Genomic DNA, 22,641 nt, shown 5'->3' with positions numbered 1-22,641 from the left:
TGGCAAGTGTCAAGGGAGAGCCTTCAGTTACCCTATTTCTTCAGTGCATTCATGGGGACATATGAAAAAAGCTAAAGGATGGATTGAGTCCTGCTGCATATGATCCAGTCGGAGCCTCCTTTACAACAACCAGGCTGGAAAGAACTGTTGGAGCCTCTGCCTGGCCCTCTCAAAAAGACATATCAGATTGTCAAATCTGTCCCTTGAAATCTTACTTTATAGATTGGAGATATATCTGCTATTAAACTGATACCTGCTCTTAGCCTCTGGGGATCTTAATCCAGGATACAGAAATACATCTGTCATGAAGCATAACTCTAGGACACAAAGAATGAAATCGACCAATATTAATACAGCCCGTACTGTACAATTCATATCTGATATGCCAGGAATCCATTATATTTCTTAATTAGGATCAATGACATTAGAGCTAGAAAAGTTGTATCATTGTCAAATCCATCCCTTGAAAGCTTAGGAGATAGATGAGATCTGAGAACAATTAAACTATCTTCTCTTAGGAACTGATACATGCTTTTCACCAAGGGACTGACCCAAATCCCACTGAAGTCAATGGAAATATTTTCATTGACCTCAACTGACTTTGGATCATGCCTCAAAAAACAAAGAAGTGATAATGAATTATCCCATTAATTGTTTAAGTAGTCATTAAGTATCTTTGTTTTCAATATCTTTTGTACTTTCTGTTCAAGTCCCCCTTAGAGGTCCCTTCTATTAGCCATTTGCAGGATATATAGCCTATAGTCATGTAGAAACTAGTATAAACTTTAATTCGTTATATTTTAATAAGTGTATGTTAATGGATTTAATAAGTAGCTTTGAAGCAGACTGACTTTGAGCCTTTATAGAGTGAGGTGACCTTTCACCAAGTTTCCCAAATGTGGTGACAGTTCTTATTTTATGTATGAGCCTTTCTCCATCTTGAGGAAGTAAAGCATGAGATGTGAGCAGTAAGGAACTACTTTTGTGTTCTTGTTGTTTGGTAAGTCAAAGGGCAAAGGCTCATAAGTTATGACCAGGAAGACAACAGGTTCGATAGTCAAGAGGCCATTGAAGAGTCTGTTTTTCACCTTTAAAACAAGGGATACAGACCATATTGATGCAATCATCACCTTCTGTTATTCCCTCAGTGTTGTTTGTTTGGGACAAACGCAGAGTGGTGGAGGTGACTAAGAAGTAGTACCCTAAAAGGAGAGCCCCAAAAGTGGACCAAGCGTCACAATGACATCAGCAGGACTGGACAAAGCAGTTGGGGTGAGAAACTTGTGATCCCCTGATTCAATCAGAAGATTACAGGGAGGTCTTACGGGATGATCCCAGCCTGTGTTTCACTCATACAAGACCAGGTAAACGAGGAAGAAGTGTCACCACAATGACAACTTGGCTGATACTCCTTTCTCTGCCAAGGAGAGTAGAGACAAAGATATCACATATCAGCCAGCTGACCCAAGAATGATGCCCACTAGCGTGATGGTACCTGAGCTCGAAGACTTTGCCTAGTTCTCCAAACCAGTTACTGACTGACTTTGACATTCCACAAGACAAGCAAGCTAAAGTGCAGATACTTTTTCTAAATAACTTTATTCTTTTTGTCTCCTTAATAGGACACACCTATGCAGTGACACCTGCCAGAAGACACCTGTCCTAGCCTTCGGGGGGTGGGGGGGAAAACGGGTGGCCATTAATAGTAATCGCATGTGCATATAAGCCCATAGTGTAAACTACCATTGGGTATTCACAAGCATAGGTTTGAAGCAAATCTTATCATAGGTTTCTAAGAGTCATCTGGGATACATAAAGATTTAAAACTTAACCTATCCTTTCCACAAGGGAAAGTATAAACTGCATAGAGATAGGAAGATTAAGTCATTTAATCATTTGTGTTAGGTTAATTTTGTGATTTGATTACTGGTTGTGTTCATACAATAACTTCATCATTTGTTGGTCTTAAGTTGTTCTCTTTATAATTACCCAGTTTTAAGTTGCATTGTTAACTCCTTGATTGGACTAACTCAGTTTATATTGTAAATCAGTATTAATGATCATATTGTTTAATAATTTAGGGAAATATAAGAATTTTTTTAAACTTTGTTGGTAGTTCTCTTGAATAAAAGTTGTAATAACACACCACATTGGTTTTCTCTGATCAACTGGCAATGAGGTAAAAACAACCTTAAATTAAAGGGACTTTGAGTCCAATGCATATTTAATTAAGTCCTAAGAAAAGCCTTATTACACATTATAGGTCTAGCTAATCCTACCTCCTGATTCATATCTATGAAACCCATGAATATTTTTGCTATTTGATATTTTTGCAATGATCCTACACTAAAACAATCAGAACTGCATAAATAATCACAATATAGCATATATGACATTCAATCATAATTAAGATTAATTACAAGGTGTTATGCAGAATGTCTTGATGTTAAAAGAAATATACACCAGCTGTCATATCAAAGACTTGCATTTTTATAATTGTTCAGAATGTTTTGTATAATTTTCACACTTTAACTAAATTGGTTTATGCAGAAAATAATTTCTCTATTAAGAAGTCTGTGCAGACACTTTTTCACAATTGTCTAACATTGTATAGGTATCCAAAATGACTGAGCTATATCTTAAACTGATAGTACAAATGAATTATGAGCAATCTATGCTATCCATGTCTAATAACCTTCTGCATCTGAGCCCTACTCTTCTCATTGATTTTTTTCTAACCATAATGCAATAACAAAGTAAATATTGTCACTTGGTTTTTGACCTGAAGCTGTCTTCTCACATTTTCAACACTTTTTAAATTGTTCTTATCTTTCCCACTTTGTCTGCTGCTAGATAAAATCCACAATGGTAGGATCCCAGCAGGTGGGAATAGGTGCTAGAGAATTTAGATTCCTTCGCTGGACTACACTTCCTATGATCATGTCTGGTATTTTGTGAATGGTTTTTGGTGTGTTTAGGTACACTTTTTTCCATTAATCAACAAGTGATTTTGCCAAAAAGAAAATGTGTGGTGTTCTTGAAAAGGTTTAATTTTTTTTTTCAAAACTGAAAAACTGGGGGCATTGCTTTGAGGGGGGAGGTTTCTTGGACAAAGGGTAGACATTTTCTACAGGGGGGGAGGGAAGAGCTCTAGTTTTTAGGCTGGCTGCCTTGATGATGGCTATGGAATCTGTGTCTGAGCTGCCCACGGCTAGTTCAGCTGCTGTACTATTTTCTGGTCTGGATCTCATTTTTATTTGACATCCTTAATTTTTGAGAACTTGCTGAAATCAACATGATTGAAAACAAGGTGTTAAACAAGTTCTTTAACTAAGCCACACATGCTCTTATTTTTGAGAGAACGTATTTGTTGGCATTACACTAAATTTCAGGTTGATAGGTCACATGGCAAACTTCCAAAACTTCTCTCCTTTGCTAAATCCTTCCCACCCAAATCTATACTTAAATTCTTTACATGGTCACATTAATTGGAGAATAGGGCTCTGAGTGACTTTTTTTCCCCCTCTTTGCAGTCAATAATTCAGTTACATTATTTGCAGAAGTACCTGCATTACTGATTTCTTTTTTCCCCATGGAAAACCAAAAAATATAATCCATTTAGCAGCAGTGCCACATTCCCAGTCATCAATTCAAATAATACATTTTAGGTGATAACTGAAGCTCCTTCATCTTTCAAGTTTGCACCGAGTTGTGCAAACTCAAAAGCTTGTCTCTCACCAGCTGAAGTTGGACCAATAAAAAGATACTGTATTACCTCACCCACCTTGTCTCTTTAACATCCTGGGATCAACCCACCTACAACAACACTGCATAGGACAGATGTGGCATCTTTTCAAATTCAGCAGGAACTAGGTGGACACCTTTTCATGGCAGTATAGTGAATAACTCAGCTGCTAACTTAAAAGTTTACGCATTCAGATCACAATGCAAGAGACACATTCATTTGTGTTTGTCTGAAAATATAAGCTGTGTACAAATCTTCCTTATAGAAGAAAGACCAGATTAATTGCTTTGGGCATTTTTTTGTTCCTTCAGAACTGCTGCATATTATTTGGAAAAAAGTAATGTTAGTTAATGCTGCATTCTTAACGAATGCAAGGTAAGGCTATAAAGAGATCTGTAAAAAGACTGTGTGGCCCCTCCTACACATCGTTATTGTGACTGTCAAAATGGCACCTTCATACTCAGCAGGTCTGCTTCCTGTGACTGTATTCAGAGTTATATTTTCTCACTTTGGGGATGAAAATAGCATTTTACTCCTGTTTGCTGTACAGAACAGTGAAACTGAGAGACAATTATTTGGATTTGTGTGTGTGGCAACAACATAATTGATAATTAAGTTCCAATTAGTTATAGGCAATGGTATTGCCTGGGTGTCACTGAGGGAATAATTTGAAGACAGTGGAGTACACAGGTGTAAAGTTTGTTCTGCAGAGGACCTTTATTAATAGATATGAGAAGGAGAGAAAACAACCTGAGTCCCAGAACTTGAGCCAGAAAAATCCAAACACTGAAATTCCAATGAAAAGTAGAAAAAACGGATCGGTGGTGCTCATAAAACAGTTTTGAGTCTCTAAAATTGGCATTTAGATAACTATTTTTATTTGTAAATTGAGCACATTTAATTTGTCAAATGAGAGCCAGTGCCCCACAAGGCCATTTTTCCAGAGTCACTTTTCAGAGTAGAAGTGTACTTTAAGGTGGTTAAAGCGAAGGATCTTGTTACTTCTGTTTTTCACGTGACTAAAATAGAAGCCATTTCCTAAACCCAAGGACATGTGAAAAGACAATCTCTGGTAGCTAAAATAACAAAGTTTATCAGTGAAGTTTTATCATAAAATGCTACTTTTACTAGAACTAAAACTACAGGAACCATTTTCATTCAATGCAGGTATTATTGCTAGAAAGTGCTAAACTGACATTTTTACTGCCTGAAATATTCCATTTTTCTACACAACTGCTCCAGAATAGGCAGGGGCACTTACTACTAACCAGCATGCTTACAGCCCTGTTTCGGAGGGAATACTACTAGTAGTGAAAGGGTAGTTCAGTCTTCATGGTCATTCATTCCTTGGCATATCTGAGTCTAACATAGTTGGTATTAACTGACCAGGAATTGTATTTCTAGATATGTGGAGATTCCCTTCAACTTACTTTTTTTTTTCACAATCACCCGCACTATTTTAATATGGCTCTCTCCCTGAATCCACCTCCTTTGAGACTCAAAGCTTGTTTGCATGTAGACATCTGTTTAACTGAAAGTTTGATAGGTTTTAAAAACCTATTTAGTTAAACAGATGCAATATCACAGGGTGCTCCCTTCGCTATATGGTGTGCCATGCTACCTGGCCCATTTGCATGGTCTCTCATTCACCACATACACACACTCCCACTTCTTTTTCCCATGTGTACCTTTAATCTTTAGATTCCAATCATTACAAAACATAGTGCAGGCATGTGTCGGGAGGAGCATCCCACCCAGCTTTTTATATCACACTCAGCTCATTCTCTGAGCTTCCCTCCACCCTTTTCTTGTACCTGCCAATATACATGTTCCGCTTATTGTCTCATTAGCCCAACCATTGCCCCCAAGTGTCAATCTCATAGCATATCAGGGTTGGAAGGGACCTCGGGAGGTCATCTAGTCCAACTGCCTGCTCAAAGCAGGACCAATCCCCAACTAAATCATCCCAGCTAAGGTTTTGTCAAACCTGATCTTGAAAACCTCAAAGGAAGGAGATTCCACCACCTCTCTAGGTAACCCATTCCAATGCTTCACCACCCTCCTAGTAAAAAAAGTTTTTCCTAATATTCAACCTAAACCTCCCCCACTGCAACTTGAGACCATTACTCCTTGGTCTGTCATCTGCTACCACTGAGAACAGCCTAGATCCATCCTCTTTGGAACCCCCTTTCAGGTAGCTGAAAGCAGCTATCAAATCCTCCCTCATTCTTCTCTTCTGAAGGCTAAATAATCCCAGTTCCCTCATCTTCTCCTCATAAATCATGTGCTCCAGCCCCCTAATCATTTTTGTTGCCCTCTGCTTGACTCTTTCCAATTTTTCCACATCCTTCTTGTAGTGTGGGGCCCAAAACTGGACACAGTACTCCAGATGAGGCCTCACCAGTGCCAAATAGAGGGGAATGATCACATGTGGCAATGTTCCTACTTACACAGCCCAAAATACCATTTGCCTTCTTGGCAACAAGGGCACACTGTTGACTCACATCCAGCTTCTTGTCTACTGTAACTTCTAGGGCCTTTTCTGCAGAACTGCTGCCTAGCCACTCAGTTCCTACTCTGTAGCAGTGTATGGGATTCTTCCGAGGACTCTGCACTTGTCCTTGTTGAACCTCCTCAGATTTCTTTTGGCCCAATCCTCTAATTTGTCTACGTTCCTCTGTATCCTATCCCTACCCTCCAGCGTATCTACCACTCCTCCCAGTTTAGTGTCATCTGCAAACTTGCTGAGGGTGCAGTCCATGCCATTCTCCAGATCATTAATGAAGATATTGAACAAAACCGGCGACAGGACTGACCATTGGGGCACTCCGCTTGACACCGGCTGCCAACTAGACGTGGAGCCATTGATCACTACCCATTGAGCCTGATGATCTAGCCAGCTTTCTATCCACCTTATAGTCCATTCATCCAGCCCATACTTCTTTAACTTGCTGGCAAGAATACTATGGGAGACCGTATCATATGCTTTGCTGAAGTCAAGGAATAACACGTCCACTGCTTTCCCCTCATCCACAGAACCAGTTATCTCATCATAGAAGGCAATTAGGTTAGTCAGGCATGACTTGCGCTTGGTGAATCCATGCTGTCTGTTCCTGATCACTTCCTCTCCTTGAAGTGCTTCAAAATTGATTCCTTGAGGACCTGCTCTATGATTTTTCCAGGGACTGAGGTGAGGCTGACTGGCCTATGGTTCCCCGCATCCTCCTCCTTCCCTTTTTAAAATGGGCACTACATTAGCCTTTTTCTAGTCATCTGGGACCTCCCCGGACTGCCACCATAACAGGTTAATTGCTTTGAAATAAGTCTGTAATCTTCTCTGTTATACAATTACCTAAGTGACCTGGATGCTAGCTAGCACTCTGTCACATGCAAACCAGGCTTATTTCAGTTTATATTAAATTTAGTTAAGTACAGGTTTAAGCTAAACCAAAATAAGTCACTCTTAAATTGAAATAAAGAATGTCTGTCTGTCTGCACAGGAGTGTGTTTTGGTGTTACTGTGCTGGTGCAAGTTAATGTGTAGACAAGTCCTTATTCTGACATTCCAAACTTCTGAGCAGCTTCAAACAGCCATCATTTTACTTCTAATCAACCTTCCACAGAAATATTTCTTCAAGCTACTAGGCAAATGATTACTACTTCTGGAATTCCTCTCCTTCCCCTCTCCCTCCAAATTACACTGATCCACGGTGCAGGTCAGGAAATAGTCAGTCCTGAGACAGTGACAGATTTAAGAGTTGCAGTGGACTAGAAACAGGGACAAAGATTTTCAAGGATGTTTAATGTGAGACCCCTTAAAGGGACCTGATTTTTAAAAAGTGCCAAGTACTGATGGTCTGAAAATCAGGCCCCTTTAAGGTGTCTCAAGTTGGGCATCCAAAAATTGAGGCACTCAAATCACTAATTGCTTGCACTAATTGCAAATCACTGCAAAGGGGGAGATTCATGCCTCTCCAATGAGACAGAAAACAATGACTTCCAACCCTGGAAAGTCCAAAATAACAGAGAAACCCTGTCATTTTTAGATATAGAAAAAAGCTTCTGAAGATGTGTTTTTTTTTTTTTTTTTTTTTTTTTTCTTGCCAGGGGTTCTATACAGTTCAACTCATGGTCTCCCGGTTTTGACAGGTGGAAAGATACGAGCACTAGTACCAACTGTATGTTTAACTTTTCTAAACTCTTTATAAAATCATTTTTCTGTAAGAAAATGTCATCTACAGAATACACGCTGGAGTGGTATAAAGATTTATCAGTACTTTTTGAGTTGCTCAGCACAATTCATTTGTAACTTTTGAGTAATGTGACCAAGCCTGTGTTTGATAAAAACTTTACCCTTCACCCCTCCTGTCATGGATTGTATTGATTACAAAACTTAAAGCACCAGTTTGAAAATGTGTAGTATTATATTGTATATTCTTTCATGTCACTCTAAAATGATGCAAAATGATACCTTGTCTTTAGCTATAGAGTGCAGTCTGTTGTTTTGTTTCACAGCATGGACTATATGGACTTCATTTCTGGCGTATAATAAGGCCAGTTACTTTGGAAGGAATGGATTTGCACATTAACCGGCAAGGAGTAAAGAATTGATAATATTGGAGAAAAACATGGTAGCCTGGATGCCTATTTGCCCACAAATGTCTCTACACTTCTTTTCTATACTGCTCACTACAGATCAAACATCTTTTCTGTGGTGGAGCATCATTTCAATACGTTCTCTTTATTCAAATCCCTCCTTGAGATCTACTTCTATTGAATACCTTCTTGTGGGTGTTTAAAACAAAAGCATCCATTTTTTTTATTTAAATGTTTTTTAAATGCTCCATATGCCAAGAAGTTGCTCTACTGTTCTTGTGACTAGAGCGATGCTTGTCTTATTTGTATTGTGAATTTGACTTAAATGAGTAACTACTTCTCAGCGTTTACTTTGTTTTTGTTTTTTGAAACTGAGCTGTTGCCTGCCACATTGAGTAACAATGCAATGCCACATTATACATCAGTTTCCTCACCATTAGATTCCAGAGAAGCTGATAACCCATAATGGTCCAAGTGGTTCATTTCAATAATTTCCTTTCACCTATCAGTTCAAACACATCACATCAAGCCTTTACTATTATTATTACAGTCAAATGAGCTAGCAGAGAAGTCAAAACAAATATCAAGAACTAGATAAAAATAAAAAGAGAGAATGCATTCAATATTTAGAATTGTCAAAAAAATTTGCAACATCCTCAAATGCTTTAGTAGGCGTACCAGTTGAGTGGCACTATTCAGACATTTGTCATTCTGCCTAAGTTTAATAATCTTCCTGAAGTGAAGGCACTTAACTTGGAAGTAGCTACAAAAGGAATTTAGAACCAGAAGAAATACTATGACAAAAATGCTCAACAATTACTCCCATTGCAAGTAGGAGAGAAAGTTAAAATCCAAACAAAAAGAAGCTGGCAGTTTACCAAGATAATAGATATACCATGCATGCCAAAGCCACCTGTCATAACTATCCCTGACAGTGTGTCCTGGAGGAGTAGAAGACATTAAAACAAGGACACAGAGGCCTACTGACTTTGCTCTTGTATTGGCAGAACTAACACATGCACCCCCAGTTACTAAGAAAAACACCAGGAATAGAAAAGATGAAGTCCATGTGGTGGATTTACCTGAGCACTGAAGAGCGTGCTGCAGAAAGAGCTATTTTGAGAACAAGTGGCCATGGGATCAGAAAGCCACTGACAGGATCTAAGACAGAAACTGTTAACAGACTAGTCTGTGACTGTTACTTTTAGCTGAGTTTGTTTTATTTTCATGTGAATTTTTTAAAATAAGACTCCAGTAATTGCTGGAGTCAGTGAACACTAAAACTTCTCATGTGACAGAGAATTTGTAACTCTGGCACAGGGCATGTCACTGAAGCCAGGACAGAGAGTTCAATTTCCTGCCAGTAGTATTTATCAGTCCCTTGTTACATTACTGCTCCCCATCAGCCAATTGTTGCACATGGCCAAGACAAAACATGCCTCATCTGTGTCATAGGGGACCAGAGACCTGGAAGTCCTGAGTTAGGTCACCTCACTACTAGTCTAGTTTTATATAGGTTCTTAAACTATCACTGCAATATCTGAGCGTCTTCCAGTAGTGCATTAAGTAATGTGACTGACCACAATCATGTTTGGTTCATTCTCTCATCCACTCCCAAGGGGGAGAATTGTGTATGTGTTGTAGTGTTTTGTTTTTGGTAGGGTTGTGACTTGCTGCTAGTTTTGATATACATGCTGCTCTGTGTTTGTGTCAGAGAAGGCAGGACTAAGAAGTGCACATTCCACTTAGCATGGAAAGTGGTGAGGTTTGGTTGGTTGGTTCCCTCTCACTTTGTGTGGGAGTTTGTTACAAAATTTCAGGCTGACCCCTGAGAATGCTCTGTCCCCGGCACAGTTGAGCTTGACCGTTAGGATAGAAACTAGAAAGTTCCATTGTGTCTGAAAAGCCAAGTCATTGATCCCAGTTCATCCCAAAGCTTTGTGTGATATTTTAGATGTGTTGGGTCCAGGCCAAAGAGCACTTGAAAATAAGGACCAAGACCTTGAACTTAACTCTGTACTGTCAGGGGTGCCAGTGTAGGGAGCAGAGGACAGCCCTTCCATAACAAAACACTACACAATTGCAAAATGGGGAATAACTGGCTAAGTGGCTGAACTAGTGAACAGAATCTGGTGATAATAGTGGATCACAAATTGAATATGAGTCAACAATGTGATGTAGCTGTAAACAAAGCTAATATCATTCTGGAGTGTGCTAACAGGAGTGTTGTAAGTAAGACACAGGAGGTAATTGTCCTGCTCTACTTGGTCTCTACTGAGGTCTCAGCTGGAGTATTGTGTCCAGTTCTGGGCACCACACTTTTAAGAAAGATGTGGACAACTTGGAGAGAATCCAGAGGAGAGCAACAAAAGTGACAAAAGGTTCAGAAAGCCTTATACGTGAAGAAAGGTTAAAAACCAGGGCATGTTTAGTCTTGAGGAAAAGAAGACTTGAAGGGAGACCTTACAACAGTCTTCACATATATTACAAAGAGGATGGTGACCAATTGTTCTCCATGTGTACTGAAGGTAGGACAAGAAGTAACATCCTTAAGCTGCAGCAAGATAGATTTGGTTAGATACTAGACAAAACTTTTTAACTTTAAGGGTAGTTAAGCTCTAGAAGAGGCTTTTAAGGGAAGTTGTGGAAATTCCATCATTGGAGGTGTTTAAGGACGGGTTAGACAAACACCTGTCAGGGATGGTCTATGTATGGTCCTGCCAGCCCTCTTCACGGGGGTTAGATGACCTCTTAAGGTCCTTTCCAGCCCTGCATTTCTATGTTTCTATGCGCTTGTGGATAGCTTGTGGTGCTGAGACCTTCTGTGTGTGCTAGATGGAGGTTTTAAAGGGCTGATGGCTTCATGCCTGCTCCTCTTAAACACTCCCCACTAGTGTCCATGCCCGACTATAGAGGGGAGTGTCCTAGTTATGTCTCCATCCCCCACCTAAACTGCTATACACATCCATATATTGAAAGGGGTATTTGAGTTCATTCATGAACATACACCACCCCTCTCGATGTAAAACAGACACTTAGATCATCCTTTTAATCGCGGAATGAAGTGCAGAAGAGGCAACCCTGAGTTGTGCCCTAAAGATCAAAGAACAAAAGAGGATGATGTCAGCATTTTATTTTTAAATAAAGGAAGAAGCCCACTGTGAGGAGACAGATTGAGGGAGATGAAAATCATGCTTCTGGAGACGGCCAGCCGCAGAAGCCTCTGTGAGGAGCAGGGGGAAACAGACGAGAAAAATAAACAAGCCCCTGAGGGAGGAAGTATTATGCGCCATTGATTAAACATGAATGAGCAAAAATCCCAATCAGAAGCAGGGCAAATTGGTTCCAGCGAGTCAGGCCGAAACAGCAAACAAAGTGGGGGGGGGGGAGCGTGAGGCATATGGGAGCAGCGTGGACCCAGTTAACATGCAAGGCAAAGTGGCGGGTGGAAGGGCAGGCGTTCAAGCCGGCGCGGTGGCCAAGCGCACAAGCTCCAGCCGAGCCCGGCGGCTGCGTGGCGGGAGCGTGTGGACTCCCGAGCATGTGTCTGCGCCATCCCGTGGGTGTGGCGCAGAGCGGAGTGTCAACGCCGGCAGGGCGGGAGGAGCGAGCCGGGGATTACAGGCAGTCAGGCTGCCCGGCAGAGAAGTGAGGAGGGCTCCGGCGGCCAAGGCAGCAGCAGCCGCAGCCGCAGCCGCAGCCGCAGCATGGCTTCATCCCAAGGGAAGAGTGAGCTGCCATCCGCAGACTGGATGGCAACTTTGCCAGAAAGCATCCACAGCCTCCCCCTCACCAACCTAGCCATCCCAGGTAGGAGACCGCCGCTACGCGGGGTGGTTTGTTCCCCCATACCTCCCCATCCCCGTCATGTTTATTACATGGCGATATGAACTAGCATGTGCCAAGAAAAGCCTCCTTCGCTGAGAAATGGGGCGAGCTCTTGCATTTCCACTTCTTGCCTCGGTGGGTTGAGGGGTGAAATCTCTACCGGAGCGCTGCTTGCAAGGTGACTGCATTTCTGAGCTGCCTTTGTGCCTGTGGAGCCGGGTCTGTCCCCCCCTCATTTCCCTTCTCCGTGCCCTTATTTCCCCCCCTTTGCCATGGTTTTGCAGCTCAGGTCCCTATCCTCCCTCCACCACGGCCATTCACCTCCTCCTTGTTGACACTGAATTGAACGGATCTGGCGATTTCTGTGCCAGACCCTCCCTGAGCCATTAATATTCTCCTCGAGTCTCCCTTAAAGAGACTCAGCCCCTCCCGGCGAGAAGAGGCGAGGAAAGTTCGGGGTAGCCCCCCAGCCGCAGCAAAGCTCCTCTCCCCGGCAGGGCTGCTTGACATGTTGGCCCTGGGGTGATCTGGTGCAGATGTGCACGGGAACCAGCTATTCAATGAAATGCAGAAGCGCGTGTGTTTGTGTGGCTGTGGGAGAGCGACCCAGCAATTGCTGTGAACTCCTGTTCTGTGCTTGATGCTTGCATGAAGTATGTGTAAAGGTTCCTGTATGCAGTCTTCTTGTAGCTATGCTGGTCCCAGGATGTTAGAGCGACAAGGTGGGTCTTTTATTGGACCAACTTGGGTTTGGTGAGAGAGACAAGCCTTCTGGGCTTACACAGGGCTCTTCTTCAGCTCAGTTTGACTGAGGGAAAGAAAGACACTGCATGCTTACCACATCCTTCTGTAAAAGACTCACTATGGGTTGGAAGCTCATACAGCCCAGGACACAGGAAACATTACTTTGTCTTAACTTTTTAAATGACCGGCACAATCTGGAGTGCTAAACTGTTTGATTATCCTTAATGCTCTTCTCCCCCCCGCCCCCCATCTCCAACAGATCAATGAGCTGTAATTAGCAAAGCATCTTCAGCTTTGGAAATTGAAAGAGAACTTATTTAGGACTATTAAAGCAGTATCATTATTCACCCTCTCCACTGCCAAGGCAGTGTCAAATGCAGGGTACCAGTTTTGTGAGAGCACATAAGGGCTTTATAGTATATGGGACGCCGTTGTTCAAAATCCACAAGAGCTGGTGAGAAGTACTGGGCTGTCATTCTATAGGAGCTCTAGTAGGAATATGCCACATTTGCCTGCTTCTGAACTCTCGTTGTTCAGTGAGGGTTTGCAGCCAGACAGAGCAAAGGTAAAAACCAGACAGATCTTTGAAAATGCTAATGTGTTCTCTCAATAATTACGTGACTGAAATGGATTGGTGTGGCAGAATGTTCGGCAGGGGGGAAAAGCAATACCACCAAAAAAATGACCAAAAAATAAAAAGCATTCGTATTCAGCAAATGTTAACTGGTGACTATTAAATGCTAATAAATTAATTGCCCTATCAGAGTGTTAACAGCTTACTGTTAACTGCAACATGTTTATTTGCCAGTTGCATTAGTCTGAATTTTTAAAAAACCCAATAATCTCCCTCACCCCTTTTCTCTCTTTTTGAAGCTGTTCCTCAAGTACCTGACCAATGGTTCAACCCTCAGCCTTTGAATCCCTGTAGCTACTTGTCGTATTAAAGGGCTGCACATGTGGAATATCTGACAAACTAAATTTGCTGCAGCAGAAGATGATAGTCTGCAGGGTGTGTCACTTAACACTGTGCTGCTCATGCTTATAAGATTCTAAAGAAATGAACTCTTTAGGGATAACACCAGAAATGAGTGTCTTGTGGTTACATGAGTACATGATTTTGTATTGACTTGGATGCTTGAAAACCAAATGAGATTAAGCATCTAATGGGTATTAGTGATATCCATTTCTATTATTAAAGTGATATTACATATATAGGTATAGCCTGGCTTTGTCAGACATTTCAGTGTAACTTAGCATGTATCCCTCTTTCTTTATATGGCATGCAATTAGTTTGCTATACACAAATGTTCAAAATGATCTTGTCAGTCTGATTACAATTTTTGCTTCCGTTCTTCAAAAGATCATGAAAGAATTCCTGTCCTCCCACCCATTCCAGCTAGTATCCCCAACGGACAAACTTAAAAAACCCACTGCCATTAAAAATGGTGGTGCGGGGGAGGTAAAGGTATTAATATATATATGGATATGTTGGACTGACTAGTTCTAAATGTCTTCTTCTGCTAGGCCATGTCTACACTACAAAATTATGTCAACTAACTTATTTCAGCTTACAGCCACCATAACTGTTACATTGCTTGTGTGCGTGCATGCTTGGCTCCTTGTGTCGGCAGTGCACATCCTCACCAGGAGTGCTTGTATCAATTGTATTGTCAGTGTGGGGGCATTGTGGGATGGCTCCTAGAGGCCAATAACAGTTGACATAAGCAATACAATGTTTACACTGGCACTGTGTTGACAAATGAGATCGACTGTGACTGTATGCCACTTGGGGAGGTGGTGTTACTAAATTGGTGTAGAGAGGCACTGATGCCAGCGGGAGCCAAATTTAAGTGAAGACACATCCACAGCTAAGTCAACCTAACCCTGTTGCATAGAACAGAGGTTAGTCTTCTCTAAATGAGTCATTCGGATGCCACAATTACATTGTAAATGGACTGGCATAAATCCACTGATTTTAAACACAGCTAAAGAGATGAAATTGTGAAAATAGTAAAGCTCTCTGAAAATAACGCTTCTCTCTATATGGCACATGAATGGTGGTGAACTACTGAGGAGGAAAACTAGCGTAGTCTGTGCTACTGTTACGTCTCTCTCTCAAATTATGGTACCTTATTCCATCGCATTGCCCCTGTACAGACAGGAACACTGGCTGCATAATATTTATTTACTGCTGTATATGGCTGATTCCAAACAAATACATATTCTGTGGGTATGTGGAGGTAGTTCTCTTACTCCACACACACACACACACCCCATTTCCTTGAGAAATACTGTTTCTTTGTGTTACTTTACCAGAGTAAAAGGGGCAATACAAGAGTAAAATGCACCATCACTTAAAATCATGATAAACTACTGGTGTAAAGTAATCTTGTATTCTAGGAATTTCAAAGGACTTTAAGAGAGTTAGGTGTCCATTTTACATTGAATTTCAATGGATGGCAATTAATTTCCCTGGGCATATCTGAAAATCCCAGTTTTGACTGTGAGTTATGGTGGGGTTGTGTGTGTGTGTGTGTGTGAGAGAGAGAGAGAGAGAGAGACAGACAGACAGACAGTAAATACTGTGTTTCAATATGTGACTTCATTTTCTGTAGCATTTCAAAAACATCTCATGTAAAATGTCAGTCTGGTCCCTGAACCAAATAAGGTAAAGAATGACAGCTCACAATGCGTGATTTGCCATGATTACTAGAGCAATTGTTCTCCACCTCCTTCTCATTTTTTCATCAAAAGATTCTATTTAACAATATACTAAAATGATGCCCAAATTGGTGTCGCAGTCTGAAATGCTAATCAAGGTGGTAAACCTAGATCAACCTGATGGTTCTGGGATTAACAGGAAGCCTGATTTGTGGGAAATTTTCTGATATGTCCTTTGGTACTGTACTAGGGCTCTAACAATCTAATGTAAATTATAATGGCTTTTAGGTGTCCCAGTAAACACTTATGATAAATGTCAACATTTCTTACCTCATTTCCTGCAAGCCCTAAACACTAGCTGCCAGTGCTATGACATTTGTATCACCAGTCAAAGGTGCTTCACGTCAGTGTAATTGCAACTGTTGTTTACTAGTGTCCCTCTGTCTTTTGCTTTTGTTTTTAAACATCATAGTAGTTTCTTCTTCTTTACAGTTTGTGCCTCTGTTTTTGTGGTGTGTTTGCCTGGGTCTCCCACTGTCTTCACAATACAAAATGCCTAAATGGCTTACCTTCTGCAGCATTTTTGGTATTGGCGTTAATATCCAGCTGTGGAAATCTATGAAGGACCAATCACTAGGTCAGATTGTGCTTGTGTTATAAAAAACTTGCTTATTATTTTTTGTTAATAGCTTTTGATTGTTGTTGTCACAGTGTGTTGCATATAATGATAAATAAGTTAACTTTAAATGTACAGGGACATTTACAGACCAAGTTTCCCTTCAAAATACAGGGCTTGTTTTTTTTTTTTAAGAGATATTTGTGTCAGTTTTGAGCAGATCATCAAATTTATTTATTTCCATACATATTAAATTACATTGATACTCATGAAGGGTAGTGGTTACTTGGCTGACATCACAAGAGCCTTAAGATTTTAATGCGGGCATCTGTGCTAAGAAATTTCATGCCATTTTCCAGCAACTGCAGCTGAAATGTCGCAGTAAAATTGGTACTAATTTTCCTTGTGTAGCTTTGTCCAGAGATCAGGTGCAGCACAGTCAGTAACAGTGCAAGTTTCCTCCCTGCTAACATGCCTCAACACTCTTTAGGAACAGCTATTTCTAGGAATGTGAGGGTGTTTCAGTCTCCATGTATGTTTGATCTATGACTGCTTTGCTGAATCTGCTAACAGTGCCAGACAGCACCAATATTATTAACAACTATGAAGCAAATTCTGTGGTCTTTAATTGAACAAAATTCCCATTGATTTCAAAAGGAGCTCTTGCTCATTTAAGAACTATGTACTTGATCCTGCTCTCATTAAAGTTAATGCAAAACTCCCATGGGCTTCATTGGCACAAGATCAAATCCTCTGAAATTTGGCCCTTTGCTCCTATAAACCATTAACAATCCCAAAGCACATCTGGTTATCCAAGTCTCTAATTTTGAAATGCTGGTGTGAGCTAATGATACTTATTTTTTCAAAGAGTATCATGTTTAAGAATCCTGGGACATGACTGTGGCCCAGATCCACAAAGGGACATAAGCATTGTGATGCTCAGCATCACAATGCCTAACTTTTAGGTACTTTGGAAATCACTGGAACAACAATGGGATCCACAAAGTCTGGATTAGGCTTCCTGTGCAACGAATGGGGAGAGAGAGCCACAAAAGCCAACATGCTAGACAGGGAGCCACCTGAACTAGCCAATGGGAGATGCTGATGAAAGGGTTGTGTCCTAAGCCCCACCCCTCTGTGACAGAGTGCTAGCAGCAGCACCCTGATCACTGGGGGGTGGGTATGAGCACCTGGGTGGTAGGTACTAGGCTAATGAAGTAATTGAAAGGATATAAGTAGGAGGAAGCAAGGAGGAGGAGCTCAGAAAGTTAGCTGTACAAAGGAAAGAAGCTGTGTGGAAAGCCCCTGCTGCAATAGGCTAGTGTCATGTTCTGTTTGCAAAAGAACTGTGCAATAAAAGGTATAAGAGGTGAAAAGCAAGCAGGTTGGGTGAGTTCATGACTGTGAGAGGATGGAAACTGGCTAGACAGCGTGACACACCAGGTAGCTGAGGGAGCACCCTGTGACAAGTGGGGGTTAGTCTAGGGTCCTTAACACTCTTGGTTGAGGGAACGTGACCCACATGAGGGTAGTGGGTTCTGGATGCGAGGGAGGAAATGCTACTCTGGCTAGCCAAGTAACAGATGGAGATGCAGAAGACCCAGCAGATGGAGAGAATAGCACTTCTGGGTAGGCAGGCAGGCAGAGGAAAGACAAAGAGGCTCTAATGAACTTTATTATCCTAGAACAAACAGTTTTATGCGAAGTTTCCCCGAGGCCACGCAAATCTAGGATCAGAGGCATCAGCCAGAATCATTAGAATCATTAGAGGCTGTGGTGAAACTAATAGAGGAGTATGTGGAAGCAGACTTCCCATGTAGAAAACTCCATCCCCTCCTTTCCCCCCACAACCAGGGAAGGGGAAAGAAGGTTGAGAAACCTCCTTCATGAAAACCTGGCAAGGAGATGTAAGCGGTGAACAAGGGTGCCGCAATTGCCTGTACAGTAGTCTGTTACCAGTGGACAGGGGGAAAGGACACAGAAACTGCCTATACATGGACTGTGAGTTCATGGAGCTCTGTGGATAGGCAAGTGGTACAAGGTGGGTCTGGGATAAAGACTGTTCCCTTCTGAATAGGCTGGAGAGCCACAAAGGGAGTGGTAGACTCAGCAACTACATGTTCCCTAGTTGTAAGTTAAACCGCACTGGCAACAGAGAGGGGTGACAATAACCATCCACTGTGTGCATGGGGGAAAAGAAAACTTACCCTCTGGCTGTCCTCCCTGTAGAGGTGGAAGGAAGACTTAAGTTGCAGAGAGTAGGTGTAATAAAGTCATTACCCAGTGTGGTCATGATAGGGATAGACTGGACTTCTTGAGTAAGAAGGATAAAAGATGGAGGGGGAGACCCCAATAAATGGGCCTGAATGCATAATTCCGAGTGAAGACCCTTCATATAGTTACAGTGGGGGAGGTTTAGGTTGGATATTAGGAAAAACTTTTTCTAGGAGGGTGGTGAAACACTGGAATGTGTTACCTAGGGAGGTGGTGGAATCTCCTTCCTTAGAAGTTTTTAAGGTCAGGCTTGACAAAGCCCTGGCTGGGATGATTTAGTTGGGGATTGGTCCTGCTTTGAGCAGGGGGTTGGACTAGATGACCTCCTGACCTTCCAACCCTGATATTCTGTGATTCTATGATATAGCCCTCCAGGGATAATACAAAAGCACCTTAGGTGTATATTAACAAGGACTTGGGTGGTGGTGGAGATAAATTTGAGAAGGGGGCAGTGGATCAGGAAGTACTAGAGCAGGGACACCTAGAGAAGAAGGAGGGCAGAGGCTTGGCTGATTCCCAGGAGGAACAAACTGTGAGCAAGGCCTGAGAGAGGGGGCATGCTACAGAGAGGGAGAAGGGTCCTAATAATGAGGCCTCCATGGGCAAACTTACTGTGATAATTCTGAGTCAGGGACAAGATAAGACAGAGGAGGACCGAGACCAAGGTATTGCATCTCTAGAGGGGCAACTTACTTGGCTGTTTACAAGTCAGGGGTAAAAGAAAGCAGAGTTAAGGTCAGTGGGGTGTAACTAGCTATGACCTACGGGCTGAGACAAATGTGTGGTGGAAACATCTATCCTTCAGGTGTACTTTTTGTGGGTGGAAGGCAGGAAACCGTCACCGGTGGCCTATGGAAGGCTGGTCTGAAAGGGCAGAAGAAGCCCCATTAGAACTCCAACCTCATAAAGAGGGTAGGGCTTAAACAGTGAAGAAGACCCCTAGGAGGCAAGAAAGGTTCTCAGTTGAAGGAGGCAGGGAGGTATGTGACAGTGCTAGCTGTGGCATGAAAAAGGTCGTAGGTCCAGCTGGAGGCTGTTAGTCACTTTCTGTTGGGGGATTATGAGCGCCAGGGTGGTAATTACTGAGCTAATGATAGAATTGGGAGGATATCAGTAGAAGAAACAGGAAGCTAGAGGGAGGAGCTCACAAGGTAAGCTGTATGAAGAGGCGAAGGTGTGTGGAGAGCTTCTGCTGCAATATGTCTGTATAATGTCTGGTTTGCAGAAGAAATGTTTGGTAAAAGGTACATATTATGAAAGGCAAACAGCTTGGGTGTGTTTTTGAGATAATGGAAACTGGCTAGGCAGTGTGACACATCGGATTGCTGATGGAGCACCCTCTGACAGAATTTATCTTGGAAGTCCAGGCTGCTGGGAGTCACCAATTTCTGCTTGCAATCCACACCTGGGATCTCCTCTTTTGAAGTCAGGTAGCTTAGGTACTTAAGTAATTTTTTGTGAGAAGAAGTTCATGCTTACTTTACACCATGCAAAGCAGCTGGAGGTGGTGCCACTGCTGCTCATTTTACATCTTTTAGGCCAGTGGCTAGAGAAGTCAGCTGGGATGTGGGTTCAGCTCCCTCCTCTGATGAGGAGACAGGATTTGAATCCAGGTCTCCCACCTCTCAGTAGACTGTACTAGCCACTGAGCTGTGGCATGTTCTGATGTGGGCCTCTCACAGTCTCTCCTGTTGAAGTTGTTCAACTTGATATAAAGACTTAGTCATTGGGCCATAGAGAGAATGACTCTGTAGCATAGTAGGTTGGAGACCCAGGATTCAGTCTCCCTCCTCAAATAACTGATTACTGATCCATAGTGAAACAGCTGCAACAGGAGAGATTCAGGGAGCACAACCTCAGAATATCCCATGTCTATCAATGGCTAGAACACTCTCCTGAGAGACATAGGCTTTGAACAGGGATCACCTCCTTTCTCTCCCTCAGGCAGAGAGGGGAGAATTGAACTTGGGTCTCCCAAATCACAGGTGAGTGCTCTAACCACTAGGCTAAAAGTAATAATGTGGGCACTACCCTAATTTTGAATGCAATGTAATCTAATAGGCAGTCTCTGTATGCCTGCCAGATTGGGGCCCCATGGACAAGACAGGCCTGCAACTTCCTATCTTCTCTTGGTTCATGGCCCTCTCTGGGGCTTAGGTGGAAGATAAGCATCTGGATGCTACAGGGAGGCAATAGTGTGCATGCCCAGAGCCAGAAATGTAGGTACCAAGGGAATTTTCATCCTGAAAATTTAGGCACCTACAGGGTTAGAGGGTAGCTGAGTGGCAGTTTTGTGGTTTTCAGTGCAGCATAAAACAAGGTTGCAAGCACTCCAGGATTTAAAGATTAATCTTTAATTAAAGATTGTCATGTGATGAAACCTTCAGGAATACATCCAACCAAAATTGGCAACCCTACTTAAAACTGGGATTTAGGCATCTGTGTCTCGGGCTTAGGTGCCTACGTACATTTGTGGATCAGTGTGTGTCTTCCTTAGTGTTTGAAAAGAGCTTAGCACACTTAAGCACTACCAAAATTGTAATCATAATGTCTGCTGCTGATATTGTATCCAACATTTATTTCCATGGAGTTATTTCCATAACTGACAGACTTCAAAGAGCCAAGGGGGGAGAGGTAATATATTTTATTGGTGCAACATCTGTTGGTGAGAGAGACAAGCTTTCTCTCATGAACAGAAGTTGCTCCAATCAAAACTATTACTTTTCTCACCTAGTCTCTTGACTATCCTGGGACCAGCATGGCTACTACAACCCTGCATAGGCTTTACTTGAAAGTCAAACATAGGACTTCATTGAGAAGAAATTAACTTCCAGAAGCTCATATTGCCGTCTTGCAAATTCTTCCCAGTACATACACATTTTAACACTTAAATCTAAGTGCACATAACTGTTAAATATTTGGACAGGTGTACTTCCGCTATGTAAGGAAATGTGCAGATGCAAAAACTACAAATCTTCCTGGTTTTTAAACTTGTGAATTCTTAAGTCTTAGGAAATTAAAATGTCACTAATGGGTAAAATCTCTTGCAACTCAATTTATTTCCCTCCTGTCTTCATTTTCTGGTAAATAGAGGCAGTTTTATTCTTTTGGATTGGAACTAAACTTCTTTGGCAACTGGTGAAGTATTGATTTTTAAACAGCAGAGTAGATTAGAGTTTAATTAGAGCCTGAATATTTATTCCTATGCTATTGTCACAAGAAGCAAAATATTAACATTACCTTCACTTCCCTAATAAATTTATAATAACTTATCCAATACAAAAGATGCTCCAGTGTAATAGGAAACCTGCTGATTTATTAGCAAGTATCAGTACAATTTCTCGTTGCTTGGAATTAGATACAGTGTTTTAATTGCATAGGCATGTATATAACTGTTATTGTTTCCCTTCAACAATCTATTTTACAGATGTATTCAATCAGATTTGAGGCAGTATAATTTGAGTTACAGTAATTGTTTTAGTTATCTTTTACAAGGTTATCACATTTGCTCTGTCACTTATTAATCTAATACATGGAGTGATTCATTCAATTTTTTCACTACTTAAATTCTTGTCAATCACATTCCTAGAGTCGGTATTAGATTTTGCCACTACCTTGTTTAAATACATTAGCTGACTACGGTCTCAATAATTCTAACTGGGTATCTGTTTGATTTCCTAAAATCAGGACACTTCTCTTACACCACAGTAATGGTAAACTAGGAGATATATCCCTGAAATAACTGTTGGGTCAACTTTCTAACAACCAGAAACCTTTCAATTTGGGATGATCCCAGCAAATATTAAGACGATCCCCTATACCATAGCGTTTCCTCCAGCATTTTGTGGTGAAGTCTATATCTATTTTGTTCTGAAAGGCTCTGTGCTAACATACCTAATCATAATTTTCCACTAGTATCATACCCAGGAGAGGGAACTTGCAACTTGTAATAACAGTTGAAAATAATCTCAAACTACTGGAAAGCAACATATGCACATTTCATCTCCTGTTGGTAACTGCATGGAGCACTCTGAATGGATATATTCCTCTGAGTCTGTCCTAGTTTATACCTCCTCTGATACTGTTAATTTACCATTCATATTAGAAGATCCACCCAGCTAAAGTTATAAGTCTGTTTCCAAAACAACTCTGTCTTGTTTGGTAGTAAAGGTAAAGT

At 41.6% G+C, this 22,641-nt stretch overlaps 1 protein-coding gene across 1 annotated transcript in view; it reads left to right on the top strand.

Moving 5' to 3' along the window:
* Positions 1-11,759: 11,759 nt before the first annotated feature.
* The window catches only part of PLCXD3 (phosphatidylinositol specific phospholipase C X domain containing 3), a 161,719-nt gene continuing 150,837 nt past the window's right edge, over positions 11,760-22,641 (top strand). The window contains exon 1 of the mRNA XM_074952507.1: positions 11,760-12,151. Within this exon, the coding sequence (XP_074808608.1) occupies positions 12,049-12,151 (103 nt within the window). The 5' untranslated portion in view covers positions 11,760-12,048. The remainder of the gene's footprint in view (positions 12,152-22,641) is intronic.

This window comes from Natator depressus, chromosome 5 (assembly GCF_965152275.1).
Source record: "Natator depressus isolate rNatDep1 chromosome 5, rNatDep2.hap1, whole genome shotgun sequence".
NCBI classification, from domain to species: domain Eukaryota; kingdom Metazoa; phylum Chordata; order Testudines; family Cheloniidae; genus Natator; species Natator depressus.
This window is presented reverse-complemented; position numbering and strand designations above follow the sequence as displayed.